The following is a 21,990-nucleotide window of genomic DNA, read 5'->3' on the forward strand; positions in this document are numbered from 1 at the left end:
GCTCCCCGGCGGGGGGTAGCACCTCGGGCGCCTCCTCAGCCCGGTGGGGGGGCAGGGGAGGCGGTGGCAGCGGGGCTGTGGTTTGCGAGGAGAGGGGAAGAGTCATTCGCCCCCCAGCACCGCAGCAGCCGGCGGCCAGAGAGTCCCCGGGGGCTGGCAGGTACGTGGGAATGCGGGATGTTTCCCACCTCGGTTAGGCTTCCCCGGGTTTTGTGTGACGGGTGAGCAGGTCCCGTCCCCTCGGATGCTTTCGAGTTCTCGGTACAAATACCTAATTAAAGAGCGGGGGGTTAGCGAGTCCTGCAGACCCAGGTCTAGCCAGCAAAGGCTGGAAGAATTTGGTTTTCATACCTGAGCGTTGCTTCGTCCAGCCCCCTTCGATATAGGCAGGCGTTTGCCTGAAAAAAAATGGCTAGCACAAAATCCTCTGCATCAAAGAGTGTATGTGGAGGAGCGGGGGACTGCAGGTAGGATGTCTTTTTTGTCTTTTTTTTTTTTTTTTTTTTTTTGAAGAAGTCAGTCTTTGTCCAAGTGATCTCTTTCCTGTACATGAACGAGATTTAGGTGTCGGTAGGAGAAGTTCATATGCATGGCTCCATTGAAAAAAGTTTTCGCTTTTTGCTAGCTGTGTTACCGTTTTAAACATTTTGTATATATTTATACTGGGAAAATACCTGTGTTCCTCAAAAAAAAACCAAACCAAAACTGTGACAATAGAAGGTGGTTATAAGATGGAACTTTCTTTATGCAAGGTTTCAGGGGGGTGTAATGCACAACGAGGACCGACTCACAGTTGCAGAGGGCTGGGTAGGAAAAGATGCAACCTTTTAGTTTCACCTACACCAGTATAGTGCTTTTCTTTGCGTTTTGTAAGCGTGAAGACTATTTAACAATCGACTTACCTGTGCGGTTTGGGTAACTGAAGCCAAATTGCTGTGCTTCAGGAATACCGCAGCTTGTTTAAAAAAGAGAAAAAAAACAAAAAGCATCAGAGGGTTCCTAGGAAATGAACCAATGTGGCTGTTTCTCTGGTAAATTTCGTGAGACTTTTTCTATTCTCATAGACAAAATTAACATTTGAAAGTAACTTTTTTTCTGTTTGTGACATGGATTTTTGTCATGTCCAAAGACAGAGGCTTTAAAACGTTACTTCTTTTATTGGTTAATAGCTATTCAATTTTATGCCCTGGAGGTAAACCTTTGGGATGTTGTCAGCGCTCTGTGTTATGACAAGCTTTTGGTATTTGAAAATGGCGCTGGGTTGATCTCTTGGATTCAACGGCTGTGCAGTAGATCAGACTCTTAGTGCTCTGCTTTTATAACATTTAAAAATTCAGCGTATTTATTCCACTTGTCCAAGTGGATGACTTCTAAGACTAGTGGTAATCAAATGATGGCTTATTAACATCTTCAACATTATGAATGGCATTCACGTACTGTTTACTTTACTTTTACAGTGATGAGCATTGAGCAGCCCCTAAGAGCACATAGCACAGGCTGTTGGCTTGATCTGTCAGGCAGGCACTTTGTGGAAACCAGGCATAGCTATTAGATACACAGTATTGTGAAGGCCAAGTTAAAAGCAGGGAAAACACATACAATCTGTGGAAAGTTTCCTTGTATTTTTTTTTTCTGTATTTACATATTTTAAAAATGGTCATCAGGCAAATTTTCCTCACATTTCTCCATGTTGAGCCTTGGAAGCCTGTTTCAGAAATTCATGAAGTCCTACATGCGTTTTGGGCACTTTTTTTTTTTTTTCTCGTTTTGTGTTAAGTCCTGTATTCGATACAGAAGTGTTTCTCAAATTCTTGACGTAGGAAAGCCTCACTTGTTTGGAACTCATTTTCCCTTTTCCACATCTCAAGATCTCTTTCTAAGGAGAGTCCTGTAGTTCATCCTGTGTAGTGTTGCCAACATGATCTGTGTTTGTAACTGAGCAAAAGTGCGAAGTGGAACAATCACTTCTGGGTTTTTTTCCTGCTCTCCTGGGTTGGGTTGTCTGCCTTTCTTATTGACTTTCAGTGGACCTCCTTTGTCTTCTGACCTTGTGAGTCTTCAGACAGTGGTTTGCAGGTCTGGGTCTGCCAATACCTTCCAGTTATGTGTTCTACAGGATAACAGATACTCTGCTGAAGTGTGAATCATGCAGGAATGGCAGCTCCGGGCAGAAGTTATGATGCCTAGAGATAAGGTTGTTGTCCAGAACAACCACCCTGAGTCAGGGCAGACAGCTTTCTAGCTCTGTATCCCGCTTTTAGCAGCGGACTGCAGTGGGTGTTCAAGGAAGAACATGAGGAGGGTCTGTACACAGTGGACCGGCCATTTATGTGGCCAACAAGTTGATGTACGAGTGTCTAGATCCTCGTATTTTAATATGCAGAGTCATGCTGTTGTTGCAGCATTCCTTATACCACTGGATATAAAATCAGTGTTTGATTGTTATCAGTGTTAGTCCCCAGCTTGCAGAAACTGTAAGGAGGTGAAAACTGCTGCAAGGTTGCTGGGGTGGTGGAGGTGGCATAATAATCTGGAATCAGGGATCTCTACCACAGCAAACTATTCTTAGCAGCATGCTCATTGAGGAAATAGTTAAAATCAGCACTTCTGGTGGCTGTGAATTCTGTGTTATGGGGAAGTAGGGCTGTCTGCATTTCATACTGCTGTTATTTGGTCTCTCTGCAGACTTGGGAAAACAGCACATATGTTTGTTTGGCTTCAGTATGTGGGTTTCATTTTTTTCCTTTGTAAATGATACAAACCACTGGTTCGAAAAGCAAACCGACCCCACAGTAGCCTGAAGTGGCTGCGTAGTTCTGCAGCCAAGGGCTGATCATGTGGCAGATCCCGTGGGTCGGAAGTGCGGGGGGCTGCAGGCAGGGGTGTTTGTAATTACAGCAGTGACCAGGACTGGAGAGCTTGTGTGTGCAGTTCCTCAGCAAAGGCTAAATAGCACCATAACTGCAAATGTAAGCAATGTTTATAGAATACAGTATTGACTTACCAGCAGCTTATTCCTGCAGCACTATTTTTGAATTTTATTAGCATTTGTCCCTCTGTTTTGATTCAGTCATCACGATGGACTTACATGGCTCAAGACTTAAGTGGCTTTGGCTAGTGCATACTATAGGCGGTGTGTTTTTTCTTAAGTGGTTTACAAAGAGAAAGGAGCAAATAGGTATTTCTGGTGGTTTGTTGTTTTGTTGTTTCTTTTCCCCCATGTCTAGCAGTAAAATACAATGTGGTGGTTATCCGAAACTTTACCAGTAGCTACTTTAAAAATTTGAATGATTTGTTTTTTAAAGGAACTGAGATATTTTGTCTGAAACTATTAAATTCAATAATGCAGTACTACAGAAGCAGCATGCAGTGCTTGGTTTTACTGGTATGTGTGTTTTGTGTGCATGGCCATTCCTCTAATATTTGTGTTATGATGCATTTTCCAGGTGACAGTGTTTAAGTTGCTAGATGGTTGTTAAGGTAGCATTCTGTTTTGGGTAATTGCTCTGACTCATTTTTGTGATCAGTATCTCTGATGTTCTGAGGAAATGCATTTGAGCAACCTTAGAGAAAACCTTTATGCGGGAGCACAGAGAATAAAGAAAATCAAGTGAGCTTAATACTGGCATTAATATAAAAGCAAGTTCTCCTATGTCATTTCTACTGAACTCTCATCCTGGTGGCAATCACATGTATATCGCCCTTTACTTCTGTGATGTAATCGTTACCTGTAACTCATTAATCCCAATCAATAGTCAGACTATAGACCTGAAGTATGAATTTTGCCATTTCCTATTCTCCTACAAACGCCTGTATGCTGCAAATGTTAAAACTTGTTTTTGCCTCTCTCCATGCTGTGAAGCAGTGAAGAACTGCAAATACCATGTGTGTAAGCTGTATGTCTTGATACTTTTGTCTTCCTGGATTGCTGGAGAAGCCTGCTGTCCTTCAGGCTGTCTCTTCAGTTCTTTCTGGTATCTTCACTCCTAGTGACCCCTTGTTTCTGGCACAGGTCCCCGCAAGGTGTGTTTTGGCCCTCTTCCACTGCCTGTGTATCCTACAAGCTAGATCTTTTTTATCTGAGTATATTACAATTTGGCATAATTTCAGTTGCACTGTAGTCAGCCATGTTTGCCACCTTGTTAGCTGTGTGCAGTTCTCGGTTCGTGCTTTCTCTTGGAAGGCAGAAGGTTGCTTTTATGGTACCCTTTCCTGGGTATTTTATGAAAATACCCTGAGGTGCTGAAGACAAGAGGCTGCAGCAGTCTGTTGGTATCTTCCCTCTGCTGCGTCTGAATTTTACTGTAACAGTGAGTGTGCCCAGATGTGTCAAATGCATTGTGTAGTGATCCTTAGTGTCATCCAGCCCCAGCAACTGAAGTGCTCCATGTCTTCCTGTGTCTCTTTGGATTTAAGCAGCACTATCTTTCCTCTGACAGGAAACCTAAACGTGGCCATCTCTATTATATGTCCATCCGTTCCCTGACCCCCTTTCTAGGACTAGGCTCTTTTTTCCTGATGTTAATTGTCTAGAATCATTTGCACAGTCTTTTATGATTATTCCAGTCTGGTCATTGTAGCAGAGATGACAAATTTTTGAATTGTGTTCCTGAAAGCTTTTGTCAATATCTTCCTTAAGATTTTTTTTTTTTTCCTATGTGACTTTTGTGCTGTTGTCCCTCTTAGTTGCCGTCTTCAGGTTAAACCAGTCACTTGTTAATGTTCTTCAAGGAGGAAATGTGTTGCTTATATAGAGACATCTCATCAGTCCTGCAGCTTTTTTACCACTTCCACCTTCCTACTGGGTAGTTGCTGCTATTTCAACTGTTCTTGATAGTTGTTTCTGTTCTTGATAGTTGTTTTTGAGCGAAGTTCAGAAAGGAGCTTGAAATAGTTTCCAGTCACTTGCCTGTGCTTTCTTCCATAGCAAGTACAGGTTGAATTACAGTGCCTCATTTGTGTAAAATGTGTAAAAGCAGCTTGTTCTGTGTGGGGATTTTTTTGTAGTGTGGGTTTTGGTTAGAATTCTCTTGAAGCAGATACACAGTAATATTTTGCTCAGATTGGTCAGAAATGGGATTGTGCAATACCACATGTGTCTTTTTTTTTTTTATGAATGGGAACTCAGTGGCTGTGTCAAAATCCTGGTTTGTCTCATGCATTGTCAGCCATTTTGGTAGCTTCTGGCCAAGTGAATACCTCTGAATTGCTCTCAAGTTACCAGTTTAGGTGTTCAGTCTCTGTATCATCTTCCCAGCTTGTTCAGCCTTTACAGACATTATAATTCTTCTTCCTTGTGCTCATCTTCTCTCTCCTCTTTCTCAAAGATGTGTATAATTCATTCAACAAAAATAGCAAAACTCCCTGCACTGTGGGGAGTTATTAATTAGTGTGGGTTTTTTTTTTAATCTGGGAGTTTTTTCTTTAAGGACTTAATGGTTTGTGAGGCCATAGTGTTGATGTGTAGCTGACTCTTCTGTGCCTCAGTATGTTACTGTTAAAGCCTATCTCACTATGTTCATCACTGACTTTGTTTTTTGTGTTAAACAGGCTTGGTTTACTCTCTCAAACATCTCTTGAGACTCCCAGCATCTTCCTGCAGGCCTGTCTGTATGATCTGAAATTTCTTGGATCCAACTTTCCCATGAGTCTCTCTGGATTTTCTGTAATAGACCACAGCATTTTTCCGCTTCATCTGCGCTGTGTTATGTCATTCTACAATCTCATAGTCTGAGCAGTTTTCTCAAGTCCCCATATTTCTCATGGAGAATTCTGCTCAAGCAGGCTTGCTTCAGGATGAAGACAGTCTGTCCTCTGAATTCTGTGTTGGTCTCCTTGAACGCTGTATTTCATTGTGGTGCCCTACTTCTGCATCATGCATGCCTCTAGGTTCAGTTGCTCTGCTTTGATGGCTTATGCCTGAATTAATAATTACTTAAGTGTTATTATTTGCTACTACTTTGTAATTCCTGTAAAGTCCTTTTCTACTTAGTAGCTATATGAATTGCAGACCTCTGCTTGTTTTGGTGTACCCAAAGTTCCTAAATATGGGTGGTTCTGGGTAACTCCTGGGATCAAGAGGACTTTCTAGTCATCTCTGAAGATGTCTGTGGAGACCAGGGTCTTCTCAGTGTTGTCACAATCTTCTCTGTCCTTTCTTCTCAACTGTCCACTACAGGTTTCTTGTGGCATACCAGTGAGTGTAATCATGGGTTGGGTTGTGGGCCAGCGTGATGCTGCTCTATAGGATGACCTGCTAAACTGAGCTGCTAACATCAGGACAAGTCCTAGGTTCCCGTGTGTGCTTTTCCCTCTAGATACCCTTTTTTCCTCTGGTATTCCCATGTCTATTTCCATCCTGTTTTCATTTACACAGAGGATCAGTGGTCTACTTATGACAAGCTAATTTTTGAGGATGACTTGCTTTCATGCTATAAATGGCATGTAGTTGCTGAGCCAGAAATCTAGTTCTCTGCAAATGCAGTCACAGGTCATCACAGCGAGTTTGTAGGTTTTCTCCAGGAAGCAATATAAATGTGTTTGTTTCATGAAAACAACGTTGTGTTTTCATTAAAACAAATTATGGTGGCATCATTTTCTCTCCAGAATCTGTTGCTGTGGTACATGCAGGAGGCCTGGTATACCTGAGCAGGACTCCTGCTGTGGATGAAGAGTCCTGCCTGCTGAGTCCGGTTTCTTTTGAAAGGCACCATGATGTCCTCTTAAGAGGCTACAGCTAATTTACTTTATCCTTCCAGGCTTGAAGAGCAGGTCGGATTATTTTGGTAATCATAACAGGATGTGAAATTAGTAAATAGGCTTCTGCGGCAGTTCCGCTACAAAATCCTTGGTTTTGAAAACTCAGTGGGTAGCTGCACTGTGTCATGTCATTGGTGTTACAGTAGTGGACAGCTTCTGACATCAAGTGAGTGATTGTAAGCAAGGGAGATTCAATAAGGCTGTAATGTGAGAGCACTATGTTAAGGCAGCTGTGACTGAATCAGTACCACAAAGATTAAAATAAATTAATTCTGGTGTATTAAAAGGGTAACAGGAGACCTAGGAGACTTTAAAGCCATTAGCTTGAGGTGGAGTCTGGGCAATTTTAATGGTAATAGTTAATTTGCAATTCAGTGGAAGAAGATTTAGCAGCTAAATATATATACTCATGAAAACAGATCTGCCCCAAGGAAGGGAGGTTTTGGTATAAAATGTGACAGGTTTGTTAAGATTACAGCCTGGTTGATGAAAGTATCAGTGGTAAAATTGCTTCTCCAAAGCACTTGACTTTGTACTGTATTTTATTGAAAGGGCTCGCGTTGCTAATGGAGAGCATGTTATATGTATTTCAGACTGGCTCAGTGGACAGACAGACAACTGGGGAGTTATCTTGGGATTGGTGGTGGGGCTCAAGGATGTGTAATTTTGTATGTCAGCCATCACAGTGGTGAGACAATTACTGTTTGTGAGGAGGAGAAAGTTGATGAGAGCTGATGAATAGGGCAGTCAGCAGTCTGGGGCAACTGGTGAGATAGTGAAAAGTCACCAGAACACAGGTTAAATGTAGCTGTCCATAAGGCAGGATGGTGGGCGAGATAGTAGAGGTTGTAACTGTGGGATGGGAACTGTGACAAAGGGTGAAGTTGTTCTAGGTAATCACCTCTGCAAGCTGTCATGTGTTCTTTCACAGAAGCCTGGCACAAGTATTGCCTGTCCAGGAGTAAGGCTGTGATCTGTCTTTGCACTTTAGTCTTGCTGGTGTGCATCTTTTTCTCAAAGCAGTGTTAGTAAAACAGAGCAACGCTGAAGTTCAGAAATCCGCCTCTTCCTTATTGAGGGCAATTTAAACTCGCAAGCAGAATCTCCTAATTTTAGATTGCAAGAGCCTTGATCATTTAAAGCATGACTACTGAACTAGAGCTAACTGGATGAATGTCTATGTTTACTTTCCAAATCAAAATGTTTGTTTAACCCAGATTTATTTCAACATTGTAACTCTTACTGAGTAGTAGAGCTCTAAAAAAGATTGTTAGACTAGAAAACTAACTTTTAAAACACAAACACTTGAAAATATTTGAGATAAGACCTACAGCTGCCCTCTCCTTGTTCAAAACAATCTACCAAACCACAGAAAGAGAATTTTAGAAATCTTAAGAGCATGAAAACCCCAGGCATCAAAGTTATCTTCTGAATCTGGCAAATAACTGAAGCAAAACCTTCCAGTGGAGGGCGTATAGGATTGAATAGTGCAAGTAGTTTAATCTTTGTGGAGTTTATTAAAAACAAAAAGAAACATCCTGTATGGTGTGCCCCCACCCCCCGGTAGACCGGCCAGTTTCTCTTTTTTACATAACTGCAGTGTCTGAATGGGTGCTGAATAGCTTTAAGCACAGATAACATAATATAGAATTATTCTTTTAACATGCCTTAAGCCCAGAGTTTTTTTCTCATATCATGCTTGGGAAGAAATAACAGTGTTCTTTGGTTACCTCCCTCTTGTGTTTTAGTAGGAGCAATGTATGAATAGCAAGAGCTGGTATTCCTTCTCAGCTGCTGAAAAGAACCACCAATGGGTAAACCAAAATGTAGGCCCTACATCTCACTTATAGTACACTTGTACATCAGGTACAGGAGGGCAAAGAATATTTGAGACTTCAAATATTCTTTCCTGTAGTATCTGTGCTGCTGTTCTGAATGTGAATGGCTGTGTTAAAATCAAATTTGTACCCACTTAAAATGCTGGTTAATTTTTCTTGCGGAGGAGATTGGTGTTGAGTAAGTGAAATCAAGTCTTTTGAAGCTTTGTCTGTCTTGTTATGAAAGGTGTTTAGAATAAAGGAATTTGTGTGGCACAACAGGAAAATAAACCCCTCTTGGAAGAGTATTTTTCAGTGGGATATATGCAAGCTCAGAGCAGAGAACAGTAAATGCATTTACCCTGTCTAGAGACTGATTTGCCTTCCCCTGGCAGTGGCAAACTTCCCCTGAGGTGACTCTTCTGAGACAGAGAAGCCTACGCAAATGAGGATGATCTAACTGGAGCTTTGGAGTCAGGGCTTCCAGGCTGCAGCTACTTGCTTGTGGAGGAAAGTGTGTGCAAGGTGTGTAAGAACAGAGTAGATTTTTAGACTTCTTTAGCATCCCAAGGAAGGGAGGCCTGGCTCTGTTTTCTCCCCTAAAGTAGTCTATTTCACTTCTTGTAGAGTTTTGATTGGTTTCAGAGCAGCTCTAGGAAGCAGGAGTAAAGCTGACAATGTCAGTTTTATACTGCTGAATATGAAAACTGTGAATTGGACACAATCATTGGAAATAGCCCATTCTCTTGGCCTTGCAAATCCAGCAGAAATGCACTGAATAACCTTTTCTTTCAGTTTCCGATAGCTTTGTGCTGTCTCTAGTAAAGCATTTTTTTCCCCTTTTGGTTACTGGATTAGGGACCACATTTCGCTTTAAACTTTGTGACAGGCTGATGTACAGTGCTGCAAAATGTTCTGTTTCCATGCACTTAAGTAGAATCTCCAGCACCTGCTTTCCACCTTCTTTCAGTATGTGTTTTCTGATGTGGCTCTTTGGAGTTTTGTAGTATTAGCAAGGGTTCTGATTTTAATTGTAGTTAATTTTTCAAGCCTTTTTCTTTTGGAGTTGTTTTCTGAACAAGATAGATGATAGCTAAAGCTCAAATCCCTGAATAAACCACAGATGAAAGCAGGAATGGATTAATCTTCCTGGCTGTATGCAAAATAACCCCCTGTTCAAGGTATGTCAGAGACTGACAGTGGTTCTATATCTGTTCATACATCTGTTCTTTAACCATGGCTATTGCTTTATGGCCATGTACTGTTTAAGTCTCCCTTTTTAAACAGGTCACAATTACAGAGGGCACAGTGACTGCCAGCTAAATGTAACTGTGCTGAGCTGATGGTCGGCGTATGTAATGTTTGGCATTGTTTAATGTTCTTGTTTGCTTGTATGCCTCTAACAAGGAACTGTTGGTTCATTGTAATCAAAATGTATTACTAAATGATGTATTCTGCATCTAAAAGGGGGCAGTGTCACTGCTAACACAAAAGCATTTTTTTTCTTCAAGCTTCCAAGGAGGAGTGGCTTCTGATCTCTGCCAGCAAAAGCAGAGCTGTCTCAGAGAAATATAAAATGACCACCTTCATGCATTGAAAAGGAAAAAGGTCTACAATACACAAATGAGACTTTTGCTCAGGTGGTTTTAAAAGAGAGCCAGAGCCACAGAGCCTGCCAGTAGTGGTAATTCTCAAGTTCTGCGGCTGGTGGCTGTCTCTCAAGAACTGTTGTGTGAAAAGAAGGTTTCATGTTCACAGAGTTGTGCAGCTTGGAATTATGGACCTGTTCATACATGTGTATCCATAGGAACAAAGTCTGAATCTATGGATTTCTGTTATTGCTGCAAGGTTAACACATGCATGCAAGTCTGGTGGATATACAGCATGTTCAGATTTAAGTGGTGGTAGGGGAACTGACTTGGTTGTGCTGAATACTTTTTCAGTTATGGAACGAATTCAACAGTTAAACAACATTTAGGAACTGTGGTGGAGTGTTGCATGTCTAAATTCGTTCTGCTCTTGAACCTTTACTTGTGCACCCTGATATTCCTCCCCTGTGAAGGAGAGTGTGGGTAGAGAGAAATGAGCTGTACTGCTTCAGTAGGAATCTGATTTGGCTGGTCTCAAGCTCCCGTTTTGCACTTCCGGTGCCGTTTCAGTCTTTTTGTGTTTATGTTCTGTTTTTTCCTCTTGCATTTGCAGACAGCTTTGCATTCCCCAGCTCATGGGCTAGTGAGAGGGCTGTGCCTTTAATATAAACCAGCTGTCAGCTGTGAAATGAGTAGAAAACTTAAGAATTCAGTAAACACTGTGGAGGGAGTGTACTCGCACCACAGTAGTATCTCAATGCCAAGCTCGACTAAAATCTAGTGTGGGTGACTTCAGATTTGATTAGTGTGAGCAGCATTACTGGTGAGCTCTGGAGGAAGCGTACTCTTAGAATTTAAACAAAGGCTTCATGTTGGTGCAAAACTAAACAGCTGTTGCAGAAGATGTGTTCAAAGCAAGTCAACACCCTTAAAACCCTAATCCCCAAGTCTGCTTTGCTGTCCCAAAAGTAAATTCTTCAATTGCCTAGGGCATAATTATTTATTGTTTGCTACATACTTAAAATAACAGAAGCATCTGCTACTTTCTTCTTCAAACACAGCTTTTCTGTTAGTCTTGCCACACACAATTCACAGTAATGCTAATACCATTTTATGCAAGTATTGAGAAGTAACATAGCTGTTGCTTAGACCATGCTGTCAGTATCCATTTTAAATAAATCAGTGTTATATTGTCAAATGTTCAGCTGGTTCTCATCACCTGGTGTGACACATACAGATTTTATGCAATTAGAATGTAAGTTACCAAGACTGAAGTTCCAAGCTCCTGTCCTTCAAAGGAACTGCTAATACTTAGTGATTTTAATTAGACAAGCAGTGTTTGTTACTGCCTTTCAGGGGTAGTCAGTTTAGGTGATAGTTGTAAAGAGGAGACCCCAAGGCAGGCCATTGGGAAAGGATGATATGCTCGAGAGGGGTAAGTTAGATGTAGCTTCCATTTCCCTGTCCTGTGGGGTGTGTAATCAGCAGTGCCTTCCTCTTCCCCCTCTTGCAGCACTTCCTCTGTCCTCTCTTGGTGCACTGAGGTCTTGATTCTTGCAGGTCCTACCCAAGATCTTCCTGTATTCTACAAGCTGAAATGTGTTAAGGTCTCAATAGCTGGAGCTTGCTGGCCCCTTCTGAAAAACCCTATTCATTGAGATGCTCTCCTTTACTTTGCAGTTACATGTTTTGGAGAGTCAGACCTGAGTTCTTGTAAGTGACTGGCTAGATGGCTTCCTCCTTGCTTTTTATTATTTTAAGTTAACATTTAATCACTTAATATTGATGAGGAGGCACAGAAGCAGTCTAAGTGAGTCTGGGCTGTAAGAGAGGAGCTAGGTAATGAAGTGGTGGACTGGGGCAATTTGGGAGCTTGAAGTTTCAGACCTCATCTGTATTCAGCTAGTTGGAACGACACTGCCTAAAGCTCTTACCAGAGCCAAAAGGAGATGCCCTGTAGGCAACAGCTTGTTTTGGGGCTGAAATGGGTAAGGAAGCCTCAGGGAAGAGCTTGGGAATAGGCAGTTTGTGAGGAAGGAAGGGAAAAGATACTGCTGAAGAGGAACATGTCAAAGGCAGCAGTTGTACAGTCTCTGTAAGCTGATGCCACCGCCAAAAGAAAAGGTCCTGGAGGCCCCTTTGGACACGCTTTTCTACCACAACTGCTAAACCATCTCTACAAACTGAATAATTTGCAAAGCTAATTTTGTATGTATTTGCATGTATCTGCTATGATGCAGATACAGGTTCAAGTTTTTCCTATGATTAATTTTCTTTTGTGGCCACATTAATGTTTGCCAACTACAGGCTGCACAGGTATGGAAGTGAATGGAAAGTGTGGTAAACTGCATAGTTTACCAGTGTAGAGCTTGTCCAGTGAGCTTAGGTAACTGCTCTGACTGAAAGGTGATGTGGGGAGATTTTTATAAGATAATAGAAATCCAGTAGGCCTAACTGAAGGCGGCATCAGTAGACATTTGATTGATCTTACATGGGACAGTGTTAATAGAAAATAAGAGGTAGGATGCTGAAAGTGCTGGTTAGCATATAGACAAAATATTCTGGTTCTGTTTGCTGACGTGCAGCACTTCTCTGGAGCTGTGTATGCACTTTCACTGTCATTCTGTGATACTGCTATGAACAGTGAAATAAGCTAGCGCTTATGATAGCTTTCTGCTTTAGAAATACAACATACTATTCAGCAAAAAAGAAAAAAGGAAGAAAGCAATTTTTGCTATAATAGCAGCAAAGAAAATAATATATTTCAGTAGCTGGCAGTGTTTTTCTATAGTTAGAACATTTTTTTCATGCCAAATATTAACTCAAAAGGTTTTATGGGTGTGCGAACATCTCCTTATCAGTGCTGATTTTTGAGCTTTTGCCTCTGTTGGAACATCGTCACTTCCCGTGAAGTGTTGACAGACACTGTTGGTGGTATGTCTATTTAAAAATTAAGTTGTCATATATTCCAAGGAACCTGAAGGTGGAGCTTGCATGTTTGAAAGCTTTTTCAAAAACCTCAGTTTGCCTTTCTCTTCTGTCTTTCTTTTATGAAAACACATAGGCTATAAATTTGTTGCCTTCCCATTGCCTTAAGCTCATTATTCACATTAATTTCTCTTTTAATTAAAAACTCATCCCAATTGTTTGCTCCTGGGTACAGTCAAACTAATTAGGCTGGTGGGAGCTATGGAGTGGAGTAGCTTTTCCTGGGCTGGGTCTCTGCCGTTGATGGTTTGAATGCCTTGCTCCATCCTAGCTTTTTAAGGACAATATTTAAGAAGGTGTACTTAGTGTTTTATTCACCTTGCTCTCCCCTTCTCTCATTGGTGTAAATAGGACCATTTAGTAGCTTAGCTGAACTTAGAGATAGCTTTTTCTGCCTACTGGGTAAATCTTTGTTCAGCTTTTGAAGTACTCTGGTACCCTTCTCTTTTTCTAGGTAAAATCACTGTTCAGTGAGAAGTCAGTCTGATTTGTTGTGTGAACCCGGCAAACTTTAGTCCGTCTAGCTCTGCTCTGCGTCACCAGAGGGACATTCATGAAGCATGGGCTGTTGCACTTTGCCAGAAGTTGGTGGGAGGAATTAAGCAGGCAACTGTTTTAGATAGTGTGTCCTTTGTAGGATGGGGTAATGGACTGGGTGACTTCTTGGGATCTCTTAAAACCTCTTTACTATTCATGTTTGTATGACATGGCTAAAATAGTCCCTGATTTCAGATGCTTTTCTTAAGTCAAGTGATGCACATTTTGGATGCTACAGTGATGAAAGCCATAGAATCAGGTATGAATTTGGCTGTTGCATCTTCTGTACCTTTGGCATAGAATGGAAATTTGCCTTGGATTAATTGACTGATACTTCCTGGTGACAGATCTAACAGCACTTAATGCTTGGTTTTATGTGCAGATGGATTTGTACTTGAATTAGAGGCTGTCAAAGAACAAATAGATACCCAGCCTTTTCTGTCTTGTCCGGATAGCTGAAAGATCAGGTTGTCTTTTGCAACATCAGAAAGTATACTGTATCTTTCAACAGGCATGTCATGTGTCAGTAACAATAACAATTTATTCTGGTGCTGGATGCTTGAAAAATTAAGTTCTTTACCATTGTAAAAGCAGCATGGTTCCCTGCAATGAGGTATCTTCATTTTTTTGAAGAAGTGCTGAAGTGCTGATACTGTAGTGCAGCTTAACTTTTGAGAGAGAAACTAGAATATTTCTTCTGAAAGAGCAAAGGTTCAAGATGTTAAGTAACTTTTTGTAGGAGATGGCAAAGTAATCTGGTAGAGCTAGATATTTCCAAGAGCTAAGATTTTTAGGATTTGGTTGAAGCTAAAAGTGTCTGAGGATTCAGATACCCATGCACTTATGTCCATGATTTTTTAGGGGTTGTTTCCAGGACTGTGATTTAGGATTTTTTTTTTTTTTTAGATGATTGCTTGATCCCTAGAATAGCAAGATGAGTTTGTGGCCTTTTGATTATTCTTTTTGAGCTGTTTTGCAGTGATCTGATCCTATTAGAAAGGATCCTAATGCCGAAGGGAGGGATCAGTTGCTCAGATGCTAAGAGTTCTGGCAGATACTGCTGTGTTCCCACTGGCTTTTCTGAATTTGGGGAAAGATCCCTTTTCAGGATTACATGAATTTTCTGTAATTCAGCCTCCCTGTGCTCTATACAGTGCCTCCAGTGAAGCAGAATTAAGGCTTGGCTGCAGATCTTTAATTGAGGAGAATTCTGCATAGCTGGGCCTGTAATAAAAGAATCATGTGGTTGCCTGTTTGCCTATGCAGCTTCGTTCTCTGTGCACAGAAACCAGGAGGGGATAAACACTTTGACATTAGCATCTATTCAGTTTGCAATTGGCTGCACATAAAGCAGGTTTTGCAGCAAACCAGGGGAGAAAAAGACCCGTATTGATCTTGTAGTGGAAAATTACTTCATTGCATGTCACCGCACAAGCTGTCTAAAAGCTGCTGCTGACGTTTTGGAGATGAGACCCACTGCCTGCCTGTGAACTACCATTCAGGAGCTAAGAGACTTGCTTGCTCTGAATGTGCTTTCACACAGTTGGAAAGCTGATAGGTTTTCTCCATTTTCTTTTTTATTTTCTTGGCAGGGAACAAGTGAAATAAAACAAAAGGTTAATCAGCTTGGGTGGCTCAGATGGCCTGTGTGAAGGGAGAAGAAAAATGGGGTGATCTTTTCACCCTTCAGGACCTGTAAGAAGGAAGAGTCCTGTGCAGCACCAGTGTCCAGACTTCCTGTAGGAAGGGAAGATAAGAGCTCTTGAAGAGCTAGAAACCATCTGTTCTTTAAAGCAAGGCTATCAACGAAGGCTGGAAGGCTTGACAGCAACTTGATGTGTGGGTTGTCCTGCCCCGTGTGTGGTGTAGTTGCTCTATTGTTTCTTGCATGCCCCTGTGTGCTTGGGGCTCAGTTGCAGTTTCCAGGTTGTAGAATAGGTTGTTTTGGTCACAACTCTTCTTTACCCAAAGAAATTAATCTCAGTCCTTTAAATTCTCCCTCAGTTTTTTGAATCCTTTGCCCATGTCTTTGTCTACATCTTGATTGTTATGTTCTTGATCCTTGCCTGTGGGGAGGAATGTATTGTTTTTTTTAAAAAAAGTTTTCTGTTAGAAAAGTGGGGGAAGGTGTTCTTGTTATGCCATTATTCATGTTAGTTTTTTTCTTCCTCTACTACTTTTAAAGTCACTTTTGTCACGGTGAGGGAGGTACTTGCATGACCAAGAATGGAAACGGTCTTGGCTCTCCCCATTCCATGCTCTGAGTTTCTGCTGGGAAAAGATTGCCAATTTACAGTTTGAACAGTTGATGATTTGAGGGACATCAGAGCAAGTCAGCAAAACAGCATTTGCTGAACATACATAGTCTCATACTCAGGTGTCTGAGCATTTTGTATTACTGTTGCCTCTGCTAGATAACAAAGGCCATGTGGAATGTACATGCATTTGTCAGGTCCTTTTAGACACAAGCCCAGCATGTGTGTGTTTCTGATAAATTTTGTTCTTGCTCAACTGCAGCTGATACCAGTCTTGTGTTTCACCCTTGGTCTGCCCTTTCACCCTTGTAGCACAGCTGATAAGGAGATCCTAATGGAAACTCTTCTGGTGTACTTGTGATGCAGAAGTGATTCAGATGCTCTCCAGGGGAAATTATTTTAATCTGAATTTATATGGAGAACATGTCACAGTAGTGTGATCATTGGATACTCTGTTCATGAGACCTCCTGAGTTTGCTGGAGAGGAGGGAGAAACACCAATACTGTGAATTAAAAGATGCCCATAGTAAATTTGATGCCTTGGCTGCTCCTTGCAGACACACTGTGATTGCAGACCACAGGTTGAAATCCCCGTTGTGTGATGGTGCGGTACTTAAATCTTAGTTTGGCAACTGTATTCCATGATGAGACAAAGGATGTTTGTTCCAGCAGTTCCCTTAGTGCTGATAAAGATAGCACACTCAGGAGAAGATGTCATGAGAGGACCCTCAGCTCCTCTTTGCCAGCCAGATACTCTTACTGTCTGCCCAAATGCAAGATATGCTTATTCTGAGTGAATATAGGACCTTTGTCCAGGTGTAAATTACCAGGAAAATTTTGTTTCTGTTGTCACACTTAAGGGCAAGACTCCCTTTTTTTCAGATTCAGGTATGTCTGGAGAGAAACTCTTTATTTTTCACATTCACTTCAGAAACCTGCCTGAAGAAAAAAACAGATTTTGCCTGTGTTTGGACAGAACCCAGAAGTTGGGCAAAGGCCTTTGATGAATGAAGGGAGAAAATGCAATGTCAGTGCAGATTTTTTTTTTTGGGGGGGGTGGTGGTGTGTGTGTTGTCTTGGGGTTGGGTGTTTTGGGTTGGTGTGGGGTTTTGTTGTTGGTTTGTTTTCTTTAGACTTTTTTTATTCTTGGAAATCTATTTATCATATTATTTAAGGTCTTTAGTTTGCAGCTTCTTGTTCTCTAACTCACTTGTATTTTCCAGCTAAGACTGACTGAATTTTCTGGTGAAAAGCACGTTGCTGCTGCTTTTACCCGAGCACACCAAAAGCTCCCTGTGCAGGGCATGCATTTCCTGAAACAGCTTTTCTGCAGAGCAAGAGCAGTTTAACTACACTGCTCACTAAAGACTTACCTGATAATTTTAAAATGTTTGTACTTCAGCACGTTGTCTTGGATTTATCAGCAGAAGAGAAGCTGTTTGTTGATGAATAGAGGCTTTGCCCTGGTTGCATTTTAAGTAGATATCTCCCTGGAGATGAGGTGTATATGTCACTTTACTGATTAGCGTTTGGTGTGGGGTACACGAGCAAAGGAAGAGATGTTTCAGTTCTGTCTTAGAAAAGAGAGACTGAAGTAATTCCTGAACTCTGACAGCATTATTTGGACAATGTCTTTGGCATTTTCTGTTCCTGGTCCCAGCTTGCGGCTGGCTCATGCTAAATGGTTTTGCATCCCAGACATCTGAAGTTCCTATGTTTTGATGTGCTCTGGTTTTATCTAGAGGAGTTCAGACCTGACTCTGGTGCCTTTCTAAATAAGTGGGGTTTTTTCTGTAGGGCTGAAAGTGTGGCATATATGAAAGTCCCCAAGGAGAAGTCTGTTTGGCTGCAGCAGGGTCTGGGACACATGCAGAACAGCTTTATGGCAAGCCCCATCCTGCCTGGTTGCTCGCCCCAGTCACTGTTCTCTGTGGGAAGGTGGTGATGGCAGAGTCACCTCTCAAGTGTGAGGCAAGGGGAAACTGCAAGGTTGTGTTAACTCTGAGCAACCAGCCAAATGAGGCAAAAAGTTCTGATGAAAAGATAGACTTCTGTCATTGAAGAGAGCTAAATTATATCCTGATTGCTCAGCAACAGTGATCTCCCCTCCCCTTCTCTTCCACAAACCTTTTCCAGTGATGGAAATAGGTGGTAGGTGCTAATGTGGGTGTAGGTGTGGAAAGCTGGTTTTAATTTGAGTGGAGAGAGCTGTGATCAGTTGTGATTAGCCCAAGCAAAATGTTGTCTATTTTTTTTCCCAAAGTTTTGGGCTTTGCATGTGTATTTAGCTGGCCTTACAGCATTTCACACTGAATTGCTCTCCAGACCCTGGGTCTAGAGTACATTTGCTGGGCCCCTCTCAAAAACCACAACTGTAGGCAGACTTTGTGTTGCTTGCATACTCAGGACCTCTTCCTCCTCCTCCTCCTCTATTTGCTGCTCTTCATGAGGCAGAGGTGGGTCAGTCTAAGGCTTTGGTACTCACTAATGTTCTTCTAAAGCCCCTGTGTGTACTGTTTCCTCTCTGTCCTTTGCTTTTCTGCTTTCCTTAATACTTCAGGAAATTGGGCTTGAAGTATCCTTGCTGTCTGTCTTCACCTCTTCATTGTCAGTTTTGCCATGGGAAGTATTAAAATCTGTTGAACCTTTTGACATGGGCTTGTTGCAGCCAGAGCTGGTTAGCAGTGTCTTAGTAATACATTTTCCTTCCCTCTTGGAAAATGGCAGTTCCTTTAGCTTGTCAAGAAAAGTGCATCAATTTTGATGGTAGATGTTTCTGAAGTCCAGAATATGGTGCCTGGGTGAGAGGAGACAGACAGGTACTTGGTAGGCAGGCAGTAGTGTGATGGAGGCAGGTTTTTGGCAAATAGTAGGATAGCCTATTCCCTGTATAACTACCCTAGCAATCACGCAAAAAATTATGCAGGTGGGGAGGCTGGAGTGTCTCCTTTTTTTCACTGTGCTGAAAAACTTCCTGAGAGTCTTGTCTTGGCTTTAGCCTAGGGCTACAAAAGCTGTTGAGATCTTGAAGATTTGGGTGCATGATTGAACTATTTCTATCCCAGTTCTACCTGTACACTTGTATTTCCTGTAGAAATGCTTTAAAAAGAGGTTTTCAGGCGCTCTATTTGATAGTTTCAACTAGCTGACAGCATTCAAACCCTCTTAGCACTAGTGTGGAGAAAATTCAGTGTGTCAGCTGGTAAAATTGCCAAATGGGAGATCAATTTTTCCAAGAGACATGAAATTATTTATCTCTGCTTTCAGCAGCCAGCAGTTCCCAATACTGAGAAATGATTGCTCACTGACATGCAATGTGGTTCCTGCTGGAAAGCAAATGAAGTTGTGTTGACTGAAGGGTTTACATGCGTTTTAGTTCTTGAGACGCTCAACACCATTGCAATCAGTGTTTCTGCCCATAAAATGTTAAACAACTAGATCATTGGAAGTACACCTTTATGTATACGTACATATATATATATATATATATACACACACACACACATATGAGTGTGTATGTGGTAATTATTCTGAGGTAGTAAAGTGTATTTTGAGAAACACTGCTTAACTAGCTGCTGTGTGATTCTTTCATTATTTTTTTGGTGGTGGTGGTTTGGGTTTTTTTGTAGCTTACTCTTCCCAATCAGAATACTTAGGAGAAAATAGAAATAAAGTGTTGGGGCAATTGTTCCAAATCAGCCTGGACTTGTAGAGGATGATGCTGCAGATAAGAAATTTCATAATGTTTTATAACTTAGAAAGATGTGCTTTCCAGGGCCTTGAGAGGTATGAACCGTTTTTACCTGGACAAGCTGAATGTCTGCTCCAGTCTGTACATGAGATCATGTGTGATTTTTATCAGTCTCATTACACATAGTTCCTTAAAGACTGAAAATCTAACTGAACAAAATCTTGCTGGTAGTGATTTAAGTGGGAACTGCACTCAGGCTACTTTTTGGTGACAAACATGTGATTTGATTTTTCTAGAGGGCCTGAAATCTGTTAAGTCAGCAGAAAAAAATCTCTTGTTACAGAGTGTTTCAAAATGTAATCAGTGGGGAGTTTCTATTCCCTTTTTCTAAGATGCTATCATCTGCTGACAGTTTGGTTACTTCTGCTTCTCTCAAACAACTGAGGCTACATAAACTGGTTTTAGTTTTGTTTAAAGAGTAAATAACCAGGTTCAAATATACCAAGCACACAGTTTGTTGTGAAAATTGCTTCATAAAATTTCTGCTGTATTCAGGTCCCTCTCTCTTTCTTTTTTTTTTTCTTCTCTACAGGCGATACGGATTATGGTTTCGATTGCGGAAGTTAATAATCTGGTTGCTGGGAGTGTACATAGCCATTCCATTTCTAGTAAAACTTTGCCCTGCTATTCAGGCAAAGCTGGTCTTCCTAAACTTTGGTAAGTGGCTCAGTCTATTGGGTGGGTGAGGGGTGAAGGGGAATAATGTCTTTGTCTTTCAGTTGTCTGCCTTCACTTTCATCCTGCATGTGTACATCTTGTAAAGGATATGAGCTTTCACAGTCTGTAAGTTCTTCAAACTGGAAGTGCCTTGGAAAGCATTTTCTGAAGCCAACTTTTAGATGAAGGGGTGTCCTTCAGGAAAACTGTGCGATGTGTTGAGTGCACTTTTCTGAGGGGTTCAACAAAGTTGCATGAATAGACAGCAAGTAAGTGAAATTTAAATCCGGTGAATTGCTTTCCAGGCAACAACTCTTCATCTGAAAACATTTTAGGAGAATATTCAGGGTGGGACAGAAGAGGCCTGTTCATGTAGTCAGATTGTGTCTGCTTAGCCTTTGCACTTGGTCAAGCAGCAGTACAGTGAGTCTGGTGAGCTGGCTCAGCTCTCAGGTCACCTAGGAAGGCCTGAGCATTCACAGGATGGAAAATGATGGAGCATCACTGTGTGAGAGATACTTCTTTGCAATCTAAATTTGTCTTTAAACCTCACTTGTGTTTTGTAATGAAGTTTTGAAAAATATCTTCCTTTGATTGCAGAAGCTGGGAGGACCAACTATGGATATGTTGCTTTTAAATGAACCTCTGTCATTTTGATTGCATGCTCTGTATATTCTAACACTTTGGATCATGGTCACTGTAAAGTGTGCACATCTGTGGGCCAGCTCTTGTGCCTTGATTGTCAGAACTGACAGCTGGATAAAGTGAATAATGCAGGTTACTTCCATTTTCATCATCTTGCTTTTTCAATAATGACTGTAACTTGCCCTTGCAGAGTTTTGTAGGTCTCCCTGAAGATCCTACCTCTGTTAATTCCCACGTGACCAAAATAATTGTTCCGTAACAATTTCTTGCACTAGGACTTGCACTAATATCACTGCACCATTGTTCTTACTGCTTTCTATAATGGCAATTGGACTTTACTTGTGACAGTACTCCCATGAAAAACTATTTGCCTGAATAGAGAGTGCATTCTAACACAGTAGAAGTACATTGACATTTGAGTAGTTCTTCTCCACTGGAGAGTGACCTTCAGAGAAATGATATAGGGTTTGCCCTATCACATTGGGTTTTTTAACCTTCTGAGTATAAATCACTACTCTTCAGCCATCTTTTTCTCCTCCTTTTGTGTAGTTTGGGATTTGCTTCCTAAACAGTAGCACAGAGGTTCATCAGAAAGTGATTCCATTTGTTTCTCAAGATAGCTAAAGATGAATTGGTAGCCGTGCTGCCACTGTATCTGAACCAGTGTCTGGATTTATTCTTGTGGACAGACTTTTATTCCAGATTATGAGATACATAGGCATATGGGTAGAGATCTCAGGGTGTCTCCACTGGAAGTTTCCAGAAAACTGAGGTTTCTAGAAACATTAATATAGGCTAGATCAGATTTGATGTATCAGTATGATTAACAAATCATGCAATTTTGGTCATGTGATATGTTGCAGGTGATATCATATAGCTCTGAAACATGTCACTAAAACCCTTGATGTGCAAAGTCTCCATATGGTGTATGCCTATATGATGATGTTTGTGTGTGTAGAATAGGTGGACCATCCTAGTGATAAATGCCATAC

General features: G+C 41.3%; 1 protein-coding gene across 2 annotated transcripts in view; it reads left to right on the top strand.

Annotated features, from left to right (window-relative positions):
• Positions 1 to 2,951: 2,951 nt before the first annotated feature.
• The window catches only part of ABHD12 (abhydrolase domain containing 12), a 43,127-nt gene continuing 24,088 nt past the window's right edge, over positions 2,952 to 21,990 (top strand). Inside the window, exons 1-2 of one of the 2 annotated variants that reach the window (XM_026846317.1) lie at positions 2,952 to 2,969; positions 20,229 to 20,353. In XM_026846317.1, coding sequence (XP_026702118.1) covers positions 2,968 to 2,969; positions 20,229 to 20,353 — 127 coding nt within the window. In that variant the 5' untranslated portion in view covers positions 2,952 to 2,967. Of the gene's footprint in view, positions 2,970 to 8,554; positions 8,626 to 20,228; positions 20,354 to 21,990 lie in introns of those variants that run through there. The other variant, XM_026846316.1, reaches the window with a different exon arrangement.

Source organism: Athene cunicularia, assembly GCF_003259725.1.
Source record: "Athene cunicularia isolate RWA chromosome 3 unlocalized genomic scaffold, athCun1 chr3_part1, whole genome shotgun sequence".
Classification (NCBI taxonomy): domain Eukaryota; kingdom Metazoa; phylum Chordata; class Aves; order Strigiformes; family Strigidae; genus Athene; species Athene cunicularia.